Source organism: Callithrix jacchus, chromosome 5 (assembly GCF_049354715.1).
Source record: "Callithrix jacchus isolate 240 chromosome 5, calJac240_pri, whole genome shotgun sequence".
NCBI lineage: Eukaryota > Metazoa > Chordata > Mammalia > Primates > Cebidae > Callithrix > Callithrix jacchus.
Genome location: NC_133506.1, coordinates 23455503 through 23471045, shown reverse-complemented (window position 1 = coordinate 23471045; position 15543 = coordinate 23455503). Strand labels below are relative to the sequence as shown.

The following is a 15543-nucleotide window of genomic DNA, read 5'->3' as shown; positions in this document are numbered from 1 at the left end:
ATTCAAAGCTATCAGAAAAAAATATTTTTTTGTATTTAACTTTTAAAGATGATATTTCTTCTGTACAGATATGTAATTCTAGTTACCAATTATCTACTTTTCTGGCCTTTTTATTTCTAAATGGAACCACTCCATGGCACATTTAAAATTGCTTATACTGCTTATGTAGTCATCCACGCCAGTTCTGCTTGTAGAGAAATGTTCGAACACCTCCTGCTACATGTCATCAGCTTCCCCTTCAGAGTCTAAGAATCTTTTTTGCCGCATATTGGGAAACTGATAGATTCCAAAATAAATAATGCCATCGAAATATGAAAGCTTCCATAAATAATGGAATATAATGTGATACAGCACACAATTACATGTCTAGTATAAAACTTAAGATACTCCAAATACAACCACTTTCAAATTAAAAATAAATTTAAGAGACATTTATGTTAGCTTTACTTCCTGTCCAGTATAAACATAGTTTAGGAGAATGTCAAGAATTTTTTACACTGTATCCTGAGAATTCCACGTTTTTTCATCAAAGTGACTTTATAAAATAATGTTTACAGATCACACCATTTAAAAATAAAAATGGGAACACATTTTTATTTTTAAATTTATTTATGCATTTGCTCAGATCCCCACCTTATATTTTAGTTATTCATTTCTGTAGCTGTTCATTTCTGTACACTCATTAATTTTTAGTTCATATAAAATCAGTAAGATTGAATTAAACTCTAGTCAAGGATGATAGTGGGGATTCTGGCAGTATTTCTGGTCCCCAGTACTCTATGTAATGAAGAGAGAAATATCTTTCTTCTTTGCAAAGGATCCTGTTTCGCTTCACTGTCTGGTTCTATCTGGGACAGGAGCCCTTGTTTCCAGCCAAGGGCCGTTTATTGGTCCAGGCAGTTGCTAGTGTGTCAAATGCTGCCTTAGATTGAGCTACATAAATATTGTAAGTTCTACTCATTCTCAAACACCTGGTCCCTACTCAAATCAATTACCCAGTGAAATTGTCAAAGGCAGGGATTTTTTTTTTTTTTTGGGTAAAGAATCTATGAGCCTGAGCCTCAAGCAGCTTTCCTTTTATTAGGGATTGGTTTCACCCTGGTACATTCTTAGAAACAGAGAACTCTCCAGTTGTGTTCGTCCGTTCTTGCATTGCTATAAATATCCAAGACTGGGTAATTATAAGAAAAGAAGTTTAATTGGCTTGGGGTTCTCAGGCGGTGTAGAAAGTATAGCACTGGCATCTGATTCTTGGGAGGCTTCAGGAAGATTGCAATCATAGTGGAAGGTGATGGGGAAGCAGATGTCTCACATGGTGGGAGCAGGAGCAAAAGAAAGAGTGGGAGGGAGGTGCCAGACACAGTTAAATGACCATATCTCATGAGCACTCACTCACTGTGGCAAAGACAGCACCAAACCATAAGGGATCCACCCCTGTGACCCAAACACCTTCCGTGGGCCCCACCTCCAACACTGGAAATATTACAACTCCTCACAAGATTTGGTGGGGACAAATATCCAAACCATATCAGCAGTCTAAAATAACCAGACCATCAGTTACAGTCTTACCTCATTTTAAACACTGACTTATGAAAAGAGAAAGTTAAGATCACAAATCCACCTTTAGAATCTAATCCATCTAGAGTAGAAACACCAAATGTTTGTTCCAAACATGTGCAGTTGAGAACAACTAAAGGTCTTAGAAATTACAAATACTTTATAATAAAGTTATATTGTAATCCTTAGGCCTGGCCCTCCGTGTGGCCCATAGGTGGTACCCAGTAAAATAGCTGTGTTTGATTATATATCTTAGGGGTGCCGAAAAGAAAAGGCATTTAGAAAGTCTCCATTGCTTAGCTGACACAATATGCATAGGCAATTTTGACCACAGTTCTTCCTCAGTAAAATTCCCGACATTTGGATGATGAGGTACATATTCATAGTTGTTCTCACTCCCTTCCCCCAGCACAGCTTTCTAATCCTGCTGTAATTACCAGTTCGCTTATCAGAGTCTGCCTCAGACCTTAGTTCCTACCACAGGGTGGGGCACCGTTGTGTTTCTAGTTGGGACCCTGCCATGTACTTGGAATCAGATAACTATCATGCCCATTTCTAGAGGGGAACTGAGGTGCAGAGAGGATGAGGGACCATCATCCCGAGACCAAGTTTCAGAAGTAGGATCGGATTCCACACCTTCTCCTTCCTTCTTTCTGAATCTTGAAGTGAACATCACCTGGAATCCCATGTCCATTTTCTGCGACTACTTCAGGGAAGCAGATAAAGTTAGAGTGTGTCATGCTTGTGGATATTGTCACCCACTCTTCTTTGAAAACCTGATCGTTTACGTGATCCTAAAGGGTCCAAGTATAAATGGAGGTCTCCCTGGGCAACGCACATCGTCTCCTTCGCAGATGTGTGTGTGACTGCTGTGTGCCTCAAGTGACAGAAGTCCGGAGAGTTTCAAAGGAACTCTAATGATGATCCCTCAACAAGGTCATGCAATGTTTAAGAATGTTTTACCATTTACTGTTCCTTGTTGATTGAAGGAAAAAAGGTTAATTGCCCTCCCTCTTGCCTTTCCTCTTTCTCACCTCTGAGGACAGGGCCCATAGCTACTTAGAGACAGTACTTGGTAAAATTAGCTGTGGTGTTGACCTTTTGTTCTAACTGGTAAGGTGGGTCCAGGTTCCTCCTCAGGTACAGCCAGTGGATCTTCCCTTCTCAACAGGTATTATCCATTGCTAGTTGTTTAATGTCCCTGCGGTGGCATTCCCCTCTGATGAGGCTGCCGGTAGCTGCGGTATGCCTTCTAATCCCCAACTCGCAACACACACACACACACACACACACACACACACACACAGTGCAGCAGCAGCAACAACAGATCGATTCCATGAGCGATCATGTCAGATCTGGAAAAGAGATGATATTCCTACTTGAAGCATGTCCTATTAAGCATAATATAGAAAGGATTAGGGCTTAGGCAGCAGAGTAAGAACTTGGTGGCTCAGTTGTGGCACGTGTAGGTCAAAGACAGTTCTTAACATTGCATGTCTTATAAGTAAAACCACTAGTTTACTTCTTTGCCTTTTCACCTTTAAATGGATAAACATACTACATATTTCATGAGATGTCTACATTTAAAGTAACTTGGAAATGGACTGTTAGTGAATTGAAAAGCCTTTAGCAAGGCACATAGTAAGGAATCCCCTTTTTAAGAATTTCTTGATGGTTTTTGACATCAGGGACAGCTAAACCAGGGTACCATTATGATAAACAATTAATTATTCTTGCTTTGGATGACCAGCCATGCAGTGAAAAATTAAGATGCTCTAACAGGCTTTGGAAAGTTCGTATCATGCCAAAATGCACACACAGCTAGATTGAAAGCAGCAATCTGAAACAAATTATATGTCCTTGTGTCCTCCGGAAGTCCCAGCTTTCATGCACACAGCTAACTAAGTTGGGACAGCTGGCCGAGAACCCTCTCTGCTTGGGAGAAAGGGAGCTTATTGCCCCCGTTTTCTTTATAGTCACGTAAGTGGGTTCCGTTGCATAATCATGGAATTCTCAGCCTCTTAAAATCTGTGTATGTGTGAAGTGCTCATTAGCGCAATGTGTCTCAGATGGATGTAATTATTGTAAAATGTCATGATTGCAGTCTAGAGTAGTGGTGATGAAAGTGGGCCCTAGATTGGCCTGAGTTTAAATCTTGGCTCTACTCGGTACCTCCCTCAAGTGAGCTTAGCCCACAATCTTGGGCCTCTCATCTGATAAATAGGGTTAATAATAGTTAATACCTCATGGGTGGGTTATGAGGATTGAATGAGTCAATTCATGTAAACTGGTTAATGTAGTTCTTGGCATATAATGAGTATCCAATAAATGCTAACTATAATTATGATTCTAATTATTTTATTACTGCTACTACTTCAAACACATGTTTTCTAAAGCCCCAGCTTAGTGCAAACAATAAGGCTTGTTCAGAGGTTTCTTCTGATTTACACATAAGAGAACTCATTTGAGAGATTCATTCTTTTCATGATGCCTCTTCCTCAGACCTCACTAGTCCGCCACTTCCCGGGCCATAAACATTTGTCAGAGCCAAGTTGATTAATCAAATGGGGCCTAAAGAAAATACTTGGGATTTGTTTTAATTGTGGTTTAAAGAGCTTTCCACGCTGCGCGGGCTTATAAAAGTGCCTAAAAGTTAAAAATGAAGTGAATTTGAATAAAATCTCCAGCTTTTGCAGCTTCATAAGTATAGCTGTCTGATAGTGTGTGAAGAAAAAAGTTTGTCAGATGGTCAAGACTTTTCAGAAGGCAATCTGGTTTACACTGATTTTTTTTTAAAGTCAGGATAATGTAATCAGTCCCTGTTTTCCCTTGTTCTTAAAAATTGGAAGGAACTTCAAAGCCAAACAACACTTCATAGTGCTTTGCCCTAACTCCTTGGAATGGTATACCTAAAGTAATGGTCTTTTTGTTACAAGAGAGGCTTAGCCTTTCTCTTTCAAAGGAAACCATCAGTTTTCTAAATAAGCCCTACTGGTTTGATGCTCTTTTCTCTGCTTGAAACACGTTTTCTGCCTCCTACCCAAGCTGGGTATTTGCAGTGGAGTGATTCTGGTTTCTCTTTGTTCTCCCTATCTGATGTGCCTTTGATAGCGGATGGTTTCTCGCTCTTTGGGCGCAAATCCAGATGACCTGAAGGACCCAATTAAAATTAGCATCCCACGCTACGTCCTCTGCGGGCAAGGAAAGGATGCACACTTTGAGTTTGAGGTCAAGGTGAGTGTCTTCTTTACTATCTGGAGAATGGAAGTTGGAGACTATGCAGTGCTTTCTCTGTCTTTAATTTCAAAAGGGGATGAAGCTGCATGTGAATGTCTTGTTTATGAAATATTGGGGCACACCCTTCTTTAAACCAGTCTGTAAAACTCTCGACTGTAACACATGGAAAGAAGTTACCTCATAAAAGGTGTTGGTAAGTCAGACAGAAATGCAATTCCTGTGACCCACGCCCTGCAGGTAGGAAGAACAACCATCCAGGTGCCCAGGGCTTGCCTGACATCTGCCCTTAAAGTTTCACACCTTGGGAAACCCCACAGTCCTGAGCAAACCAGGATAGTTGGTCACCCTCCCCATGGACTTACTCTTAGTTTTTCTTATTGATGAAAATGAGATGAATAATGTCTATGTCACAAGGATATCAGTGCATAGAAAGCTGCACCCTGTGGCTGTGTAAATCGTAGCTAATTGGTGCTATCACTACTGCTATTTCCATTGTTTCTATTATTCATTAGGAAGCCTTCCTCATTTGTTTCAGGTGTTACTTGATTTGTACAACTTTTCAGGAAGAGATGTGCCTGTTTTGTGACATCATGGTTTTCGGAATCATGACTTCATCTATTTGCTACTTTGCTTTCATTGACTCGTAACACTTTATTGAATGTTGCTGGCTGCCATCCTCTCCTCAGGGAAGTGATGATACATCACACTGCTTTGTTTTCAAGGATCAGTAAGGGTGCTGACGTAATGAAGTCCACTAGGATCACCAGTGTATGCATGCATAAGGCTGTTCTTGGAGGTTGTAGGTGGTTTTGTTCAGATAAACACCAGACCATGAATCTGGATGTTGAGTTCCACAGACTCTGACCCCACTGCAGTTTGCAGAGTGGCCCCAAGTCATCTGAGCCTCAGTTTCCCCATTGGTACAATGAGGAAATTGGACAGTACCAGTGGGCTCCACATTTTGTCTTATCTGAGAAACCCCTTTGTTCAAAGAATGTCTTATGTGGAAGGACACAGTAAAAGGCAGGGAAGCCTGGAGCTGCTGGGTAGGCAGGGAGTAGGGAGGGAAGAAGGAGCCTGAAGCCAGCCCTCCCCATGCCTGTCCCACCCCTGATGCATCTCAGGGCAGCCCTGGGCTCTGGAGAATCCCTCCCATCAGATGTTGCTTCCTTTCTAGCCTTCTGAGGAATAATGTAAATATGTTCTTTTCTAGCTAATCAGATTTTTAGGATTTTATTTCTATATACTAAGTTTTCCTTTAGAAAAGAAAAAACAAACACGGCATCAGTTGATCTATTTGAGGTTTCTATTGAGAAAGCATGATGCCTGTGTGTTGTTGCTGTTATTCTTTACTGATCAGATTACGTGGGTTCTTATTTAAATGTCACGCTATGTCCTTGATCCACTGCTTCCCACTGCCCTTGACCTAATATCTAATTCCTGGTCAATTTATTTTTCATTTGTTCTCAATCATTCTAAATTGTGTGTGCCTGTGTGTGTGTGTGTGTGTGTGTGTGTGTGTGTGTGTGTGTGTGTGTAGAATTCCATTTGTGCACATATGCGATTATACTTAAATATAAAAATAATTTCTGAAGTTGTGTTTGTACTATGTCCATGTTTCACAGCCAAGCTCACAGTGAAGACTGCTTCCATTAGCTCAGAATTAGAATTCTCCAGCACATAGAACTCAGCAGTGAAGGACATGCAATGATTTTAGTTGGTACATGGATTTATTGTACTTTAACAGATAAATGTGTTAATAAAATGTAACTGTCAAATCAATTTTATGTATAGAACTCAGATAAAGAAGATAATTTTTTTAAAACTGCATTGATTTAAATAAAAATGACAAGCAAATAATAGTCAGGTGTGCAGATTTGGCCAAAATTGTGAAGATGCTGCCGTCCATGCACGTTAGAGAAACCAAATACAGAAAATTATATGAGGCCTTATGGAACCTAGGCGATCACTTCAAGATGCATAAAACCCACATCCACAGAGCTCTTTCTTTGCATCTGTCAAAGCAAGTTCGGAAGAGTGTCATTGTTCTGCTTCCTTTCCCCGCTCGTCCTAGGTGCTGTGATTGTGAGCACCAGGAATGTGTTAGCAGCAACCGGGGAATGTCTAGTTCTCCATGTAGGCAGGGCCTCCTGATGCCTTTACAGGTAGGTGTGTGGAAACCCTCCACCTCATGTGGATACCCTGTCATGGGGTAGGATGAGAAACAGACATGATGTGAATATACCAGGCCTTCCCCGAACAAAACAGCAGAAACGGCCTTGCTGCAGGCAGAGACGTAGCTGTTAAATAGCACAGCCCTGCAACCCTCCTATCCTGACCATCTCCAGGCCACCTCAACAAGTCACAGCCTCACTGTGCCTCATCTGTAACATGGGAATCATAAAACCCACCCCACTGGGTTGGTGTGAGGAGTGGATGCGTTTGTATATATAAAGTGCTTGAAACAGTTCCTGCCACCTACTAAGTGTTGGATAAGCGTTCGTAATTAAAAAGCAATAAAAATAAAAAGGGAATGAGTGAGATTTTACTGTGAGGTCCTCTTAATGACTTTTGATGTACGTTTACGTTTTTATGAGAGTTTTGGATCTTGTTGGGATTTTTTCTCTTTTTGGTTACTTGCTCGCCCTCAGCATTTGGAATTTAAAATTTAGATTGCTGACCTTTTCTGTCAGTCATTTGGACATTTCATGCATAGAGCCTGTTTTCTAGACAAATAGTCATGCTTATGATAATGTGTGGTAATATTTTGGCTACTGCTAAATTCTTCACTTGGTGAACCAATGGCTTTTTAAGAAGGCTAAGGTAAAAAGTATGATTTTTAACAGAGACTATTCTCTTTTGTTCTAAGCTTTTTTTGAAGACAATTTTAACATTATGTACATACATAGATATTTTATATTATTGCACTTTATAATTTAGAAAAATCTTTGCTGCATCTCTTTTAAAAAATCCGTTTTTGTCAGCACTTTGGGAGGCCAAGGCAGGTGGATCACCTGAGGTCAGGAGTTCAAGACCAGCCTGGCCAACATGGTGAAACCCCATCTCTACTAAAAATACAAAAAATTAGCCAGGCGTGGTGGCAGGCACCTGTAATCCCAGCTACTCCAGAGACAGGCAGGAGAATCGCGTGAACTCAGGAAGCAGAGGTTGCAGTCAGTCAAGATCGTGCCATTGTACTCCAGCCTGGATGACAAGAGCAAAACGCCGTCTCAAAAAAAAAATCAGTTTTGGTTTTTCATCATCTCCCATGATGATCCTGAGTGCACGCAGTGAGATGCTATGCCCTCTGTGACCAGTAGGGCAGAGGCTGACACCCGCTGGTGTAAGGTCCCTGTTCGCTGTATAGCTTCTGGTGTTACTGCCAGCTTATTTAGGGTCCCAACTGATTTGTGTGGCCACGCCAGGGCCCACGTGGTGTGAGGCCTGAGGGGCCCCAGGACGGAGACAGCTCACCGGGGTGTGGCTGCCCAGGCTCTCCTTCCTCATCTTCCCTTTGCCCTCCTCACCTGCTTTGCTTCCTGCCATTTTCTGCCCACCTTTTTAAGGTAGGACTCATCAGTCATTGAAATCATTCCTTCTTCCTGGCCATTTTCATTTTAATCCCCAGTTTGGGAGCTCCAATTTGGCCTGCCCATTGCCACGTGAAGTAGTCAGGAGCCTGTTCAGGGACTGTTCCAGGGAGGACACATGGCTCGCGATTTCGAGGTGGGGCAGGAAGTCAGCGGGGGTTCCCAGATGCCCATCTTCTGTCCCCTACTGTGTCCTGAGGAGGTTTCCACCACTGATCTTTAAAATGAGAATAATAGAGCTTTTCATTAAACTAAAATATATTTAATTCAAACGGACTGTCTTCTATACCTGCTTTATTTGGGGGAATTAAAAACAACTCTTTTAAGACAAAGCTGTGAGGATATATAAGTAGACAGGTTTTTGTTGTTTGGTCTCATTTAGTTTTTTTAAATCAACTCTGTTGAGGCATAATTTACATACAATGCAAGCACACATTTTAAGTGTAGTTGGATGAGCGTTGATTTATGTATACACCCAGTAACTAGCCCCCAGTCAGGATTTGGAACTTTGCAGGCACTCCAGAAGTTCCTGGTGCCCCTTTGCAGTCAGTGCCCATGTTCCAGCACCAAGGCAAGCACTGATCTGCCCTCTGCGCCTACTGATTAGTCGTGTCTGTTCTGACACCACCATGGAGATCAGACGGCATTTATCTTCTGTGTCTGGCTGCATTCATTGAATGTGGTGTTTTGGAGATCTGCCCATGTAGCTGAGTGTAACAGTCATTTGTTTCTTTTTATTAATAGCATCCCATTGTGTGGATTTTTCACAATGTGTGTATTCATTTCTCTTCTGTTGGTGTTTTAATGTTCTTACCTGATGATACAGAAGGTTATCGTCTTCATATTGCCCCTCTCCCCACTTTGTTTTATGCCTCCCAGGAACCCCTGGATCAGAGTTACCAGTTCCTGTTACCCTTGAAGCTATACCTTCCAGCGGGTCCTAGTAGCACATCCGTCTGGGACTGTCCACAGATGCATGTCCTGCTGACTGGTGGCAGACAGAGATGGGGTGGGGAAACTGAAGCAGTGCCAGTCTGGCTTCTCTCTGAGAACAGCACATTCTGGGCTGAAAATTGCTGTGTGTCACCTGCTGGTCAGCAGAATGAAGCTGTAAAATTTGTGCCTGTGCTCAGCTGCACCTGCCGCAAGTAATGCCACTAACTGGATGACAGCAGTCATCTTATAACCCCGCTTCACATGCCTCTCAGTCACTGACACGTGGCATCCATTACGCTGCATTATGCTTGCCATTTTCAGTTAGTTAGGACCAGAGTGGGTAAAATTTAATTTTGAAATCACATTTCAGCATAGCACAAAACACGGGCCTAAGAAACTGATGGTTAAGATAAGCAGAGACTCTGACACTCATATCATAGAAATAAGCTGGTGTTTCCAGCATTGTCTGAAATCCCTTGCATTTTAACTTACATATCAACACGGTAACATAAAGAAATAAGCCAATATTGGTATGCTTATATTTTAATATTCTGTTTCCCAAGAGTTTCTATTCTTGTAAAATCTGGAAGTAATCTGCAGGAGAGTTTGTTGTCTCATCTTTTTTCTGAGTGGTCATCTGCAGTAGTGCCCGCTGTCCTGTTCTCCATCCTATCACCAGGGTGACTCCCTTCTTTCACAGCCAAGCTCACAGCTCACAGTCATGTTGCTTTCAGTCATTGTTGTTTGCTGGTCTTCCCCTGTGGATGCAAGTTCCCAGGGCCCTTGTCAGTCTTGTGTGACACAGACCTCCCCAGTGCCCACCCCATGCCTGACTGGTACCAGTCACCCAGCAGATCACCCAGCAGCATGATGCATGGTAGCCTGGCCACAGGTGCTCTCGTTAGGCACAGCATATCTGGAGCTTTGGTGATGACCGAGTGACCATTTGTCCTTTGTAAACCTCCCTCCGCCCCCACCCAGCTCCTCATGCTTCATCCACACTGATAGAGTCAGTCACTGATGAGCCATTCTGCCCCTTGCTCATCCTCGTGATGTGACTGGTGGCTCTTAGTCATGCAGAAGAGTGGGGGCAAGTGGAGCTTCTTGATTGTGTCCGGGTCCAAGCGTGCCAAAGCCTCCCGTCTCCCTTCCTCCCTGCCTTCCCTCCCACCTTCTCAGCACCACCCTCCAGTGCTCCAGCACACCCATGACCTGGCTCTGGGCTGAGTTCAGTACCTGCAGGGAACATCTGTTGTGTCTTGGCTTTCTCTAAGAGAGAGGTAGACCTCTATGTTTCCTGCGCATCCTCTGGACATTGTCTTGGCTGCCTGGGGACTCTCCAGCCCCTTGCTTAGAGAAGCACATGTCCCATTGTCTCCTCTAAGGAGCCTTCTGCATTCCAGCTACACTCCCAGGTACCTGCCTTTTCTCACATGGTTACAGGGCATCAGCCCTATTGACCAGCATTACTTTGGTCTACTTGGGAGACCCAAGAAATGCAGGACTACACACAGCCAGCTTAGGTCACACACATGATATCTAGGACAAAAGATTTCCTGATTTTAATTGTCTGGGTTTTGTTTAGGTACCATAGTAACAGTCTTCTCTTGTCTCATTCTGCTCTGACTCCTGGTTGGTGGCCTGAGAAGGAGGGAGAAGCAGAGAAAACACGAGTAATGAATGATGATGAGGATGTATAACCTCACGGAAGTGTTCCAGGGAGAACTTGCAGACCATCTGCGAATAATTATCAAGTACCCCCGTCAGTGGCAGCCATTCTCCTTTCACTGAGCTTCCCCTTCTAATTTCAGTCACTCTGGCCTTAGACACTTAGGGCCAAGAGATCTCATCTGCTGGGTCCTCCCTGAACCTAAAAGACCCTGAAGCGAGACATGGTAAATTGCAAAACTGCAGGGCAGCAGTTCAAATTGGATCTTGCTTTTACAACTGAAGAACCACGTGGCAGGCACTGTGGGGCCAGGGACTGACAAAGTCATGGAGCAGTATTAACCCGAAGCAGCAGGTGCAGACTGGTGGTGGAGGATGTGGGGTTTTATTGGCCCGAACAGATTTTTTAAATTTTGCATGAACTGTCAGTATTTGGGAGACCAGACATAGAAACACAGATTTGCCAGGATCCTGTGAAAAGTCAGTAGAAGCAGGAACTGGGGCCGACATTCCTGCAAGGCAGCACTCTCAGGGCAGAACAGCAGCTCCTCTTAGGGCAGGTGTGTGGTCTCCACTTGGTCATAGAACTTGGGATTTCTTGTCATGGAAAATCACCTTGATGATGTGGTAGCCTCCAGGGACCCTCAGAGTCCAACTGCACCATACGGAAAGGCTCATAGAGCATTCAAAAGCACACAGACACCTAGAGGAAGGAGGGGTAGGTGGTACCCTGAGGGTGGGCAAGCAGGTGAGCCAAGTGTTCTATCTGACCCCTGGTCACAACTAGTTCACCTGTCCTCTCTCTGTCATCTCAGCCTTTCCTACTTACTATGTGCTTACAAGGACCAGAGTGGAGTTTTGGACAAGGAACCATGGCAGACAAAGGGTGCCCAGAGCCACTGCACCATCTCCATGAAAGGAAGCAGGCACAGGCACACATGGCCAGCCACCTGCGGTGAGCAACCCTGGGTTTCACCTGTACTTCTCCAGTAGAGCACATGTGGTACCAGGATGGGACCAGGCTGGTTGTCATCAAGGGTGGTCAGTTCAGGGGGTACTTAGCTGTCATCCTGGAGGATGCTTGTCAAGATGTAGCATTTCCCTCCCTTTCTGTCCCTAACATTCTCGTCTGTTCCATCATGTTTCTTTGTTTTTGTTTTCATTTTTTTTTTGAGACGGAGTTTTGCTCTTGTTACCCAGCCTGGAGTGCAATGGCGCGATCTCGGCTCACCGCAACCTCCGCCTCCTGGGTTCAGGCAATTCTCCTGCCTCAGCTTCCTGAGTAGCTGGGATTACAGGCACGCTCCACCACGCCCAGCTAATTTTTTGTATTTTTAGTAGAGATGGGGTTTCACCATGTTGACCAGGATGGTCTCAATCTCTTGACCTCCTGATCTACCCTCCTTGGCCTCCCAATGTGCTGGGATTACGGGCGTGAGCCACCACGCCCGGCCTCTGTTTTTTTTTTTTTTAATTATTCTGTCATTGGCATGTCTTACAGATTATCAACCTGTGGCCTATGTTTAACACGTCTTGCACGCCTTAGGAATTTTGTTGTACCTCACAGGCTACTTGCTGACTGGCCTAAATCTGTTTTGACACATCCTGTGAGGTGTGCCTATACCTCATGAGCGTCTAACTTATTTACTAGCTATGTTTAACACTAATTGGCTGCATCCATCCTCTGGAGCACATTGGATGTTCTCAGATAGTACAGTAGACTCACGCTGTGCTCTCTCTTACCATCCACACCCTGGACCTCACCATATTTTGTCCCTGACTAACCTCTGTCTATAGGCAATTGCAGCTCTTCAAGGAAAGAAGCTAACATCTATCAAGCGTTTTTTCTTTACCCCAGGCATTTTGCTAGACATTTCCACAAATTTGGAGAATGTACTAAAATGGGGTATATTCATATTTCACAAGTTAGGGAATTAATGAATGACTTGCCCAAGGCCACACAGTCAGTAGATCCAGATACCTACTGTTCGTGTCAGGTCTAAGTGGGTTGAGTCATACTTGTTCCCTTACTTACTCATTTTAATGTACCTTCCAGATATCACTGCTTTCTATACATTTATAAGATGAGGCTGCAATTTAGTATTGCCCTGGACATAGTGACCATTTTCAAATCCTTTCCTGTTTTCAAAATCTGTTATCTTTGTGTACGTTTTAACTTTTTGCCTTGAATTCTGACCAAGTCATGGGCATTTTGTAAATTGGGGCTATGGTTGAGGCTTTGGTAAACCTGAAGAATTTTATGGTAGATAGGCCTGCCAGGAAGTATGAAGAAGAAATGCCCAAAAAAGTACAGTTTGGGAGTTGAAACAATCACACTTGCAGTCAGAGAAATTTCTCTTTACTTGGCAGGACAGACATAAGAGCCATTCCAGTCTATTAGATAAACTATGTACAGACATATCTTTTGGAAATACTCCCTACTTGATAAAATATAGATGTTCAGTAAGTGCAGAATGTTGGCATCTGAATCTATGCTCATTAGTAACTTATGGATTGTCTCCCTACACGTATATTAGCACAGCTGAGACAAATGGAGTGTTGCTTGTGCCGTGTCCATCTAGATTTAAATCTTCAGATTCTGTACTATTTTTAAACAGAAATAGCAAGTGAAAGTAATTACATTAAGACTTGAAGAGTCACATTTTAGCCTAAGATTTTTTAAGATTTGTCACCCTCCCATCTTTTTGCAAACTTTCAGTCTTCTACTGAAAAGTGAAAAAAAAAATTTTATTTCTTCCCCAGTTTTCACACAAACCAACTGATCTTTTATATTGCCCTTCCTTGCAAGGACAGCCATATTTATCTTCACAAAGTAAAGGGTGTCTATGTAAGAAATGACTTAGAAAAAATGAGATTGGGTTGCAGGCATAGAAGAAAAGCAGTCATCACTTTACGGTCATGCCTTAAATTTCTATTTCACCCAAATTTCTGTTTTTCCATTATAAGACTATATTAATATTCCTCCTTCCTTAGTTTCCAAATTTGGGGAGTTTTGCATCTCTTCCTAGAATGAAATTTATTTTAAAAATCACAAAATTGTTTGAACTTTCCTTTTTACAGTTGCTACCCGCAAAGACACTTACATTTCAATAGTGGATAGTATAATACCTTTTTAAGAATCAGATCACAGGGCCAGGAGTCACTGTCTATGGAGTGTCCCAGCACTGCCTACGCTCTTCACATTTTTTTAGTTCATCTGCAGATTAAGTATCAGTAGTGCATTTTACAGATAAAGAAATCAGGACCTGAAAGAATTTAGTAATTTATCCCAAATCACACAATTAATACATTACTGGGCTAAAGTCAGTAACCAAGTCAGAGTTAATTCAGCGCTTTTCATTATTTTATTCTCCCATGGTGGCTGGTGGAGAGTTTACATTCCTTGTTTTGCCTCCAAATATCTGGGTAATTTAAAGGAAAATTGCTTAGACTGTCGTTCTTGCAATTTCCCAGCATGCTAAAGTACAATAACTCCCTCTATTCCTCACCTGCTCCACAGAGGTGTTGGCAGAAGGGGAAGCACTTTGTCAGTAACAATCTTGGATTTAAAGGCCTCCATCTTCCAGAATCTCAGGGCCTTCACATATTCTATCAAATTTACCTTCAAACTACCCTGTGAAGTAAGTATACTAAAGTAAGGGGTATTTCAGCCTATTTTGAAGCTGCTGAAGTTAAAGCATGGGGGAGTCATTATTTCTGGTTATTGCAGAAGGCAGGATTTGGGCCAGCTGGAAAGCCCTGTTGGCCTTAGCAGCACTTCTTAGCTATCTCGAGTGTGGGGAGTCAATCACTAGGCTCATTGCTTCCTAGCACACCTGGTTTGGACTAGGTTCACAAGCCTGAGGCTCTGAGGCACTTTCTGTACTCGTCGGTGATGCACCTGCGTGGAAGGGTGTCTGAGATTTTCCTGCATCAGTTGGCTGTAGAATCTCCTATTTGCATGGCTCTCCTACTTTCAGGAATCATCACTCTCCAAGCTCCATATGCCTCCCATTTGTGTTACCACAGATGGGCAGATCGAAGTCTGGCATTAGACTGCCCTTTCCGTGTGCAGTGTACCATCTTTAGAACCAGGCCTTTCCTGCAGCGGCCCAGCTTCTTCCCTCAAGTGCCTTTGAGAAAGAATTTCTGCAGTTGGTCAAGCTTCAGGGTCACAGGGCCCACTGCAATGGAGAGGGGAAGCCTGCTTGGATTAGGAACTGCTTGCACACTTGCTAATCTGACATGGTCCAGATGGCAGCTGTTCCCTTGCCTTGTGTCCCTGGATGGCTGCTGACCAAGTCTCTTTGCCTTTGCCCCCACCTTGCTGCAGAGCTCTGCCCTTCTTTGGGTTCCCTAGAAGAAGCCTGTGAATATTCCCAAAGTGTCCCGAATGGAGCCAAAGGAGGGGATACATTGCATATCTCAGAGCAAATAACTTAAAATACCCCAATAGACTACTGTGTTCTCCCAAGAGTACCAGCCTTTCCATTCCTCCTGCCTGGATATTCCTGGGAGCTCCAAGTGCTGCCGCCTTACTAAGCCTAGGAATTCA

The 15543-nt window shown here is 43.1% G+C and overlaps 1 protein-coding gene across 18 annotated transcripts in view; it reads left to right on the top strand.

The window, feature by feature from the left end:
* The window catches only part of KIF16B (kinesin family member 16B), a 295534-nt gene that overhangs the window by 205134 nt on the left and 74857 nt on the right, over positions 1 to 15543 (top strand). For 9 of the 18 annotated variants that reach the window (XM_008995790.4, XM_003732816.5, XM_035298401.3 and 6 more), the window contains one exon: positions 4669 to 4791. The exons of 5 other annotated variants lie outside the window; for them this stretch is intronic. In XM_008995790.4, coding sequence (XP_008994038.1) covers positions 4669 to 4791 — 123 coding nt within the window. Of the gene's footprint in view, positions 1 to 4668; positions 4792 to 11803; positions 11944 to 14508; positions 14630 to 15543 lie in introns of all 18 variants that reach the window. 4 more of the 18 variants (XM_035298396.3, XM_054255226.2, XM_078371409.1 and 1 more) reach the window with 1 other exon arrangement.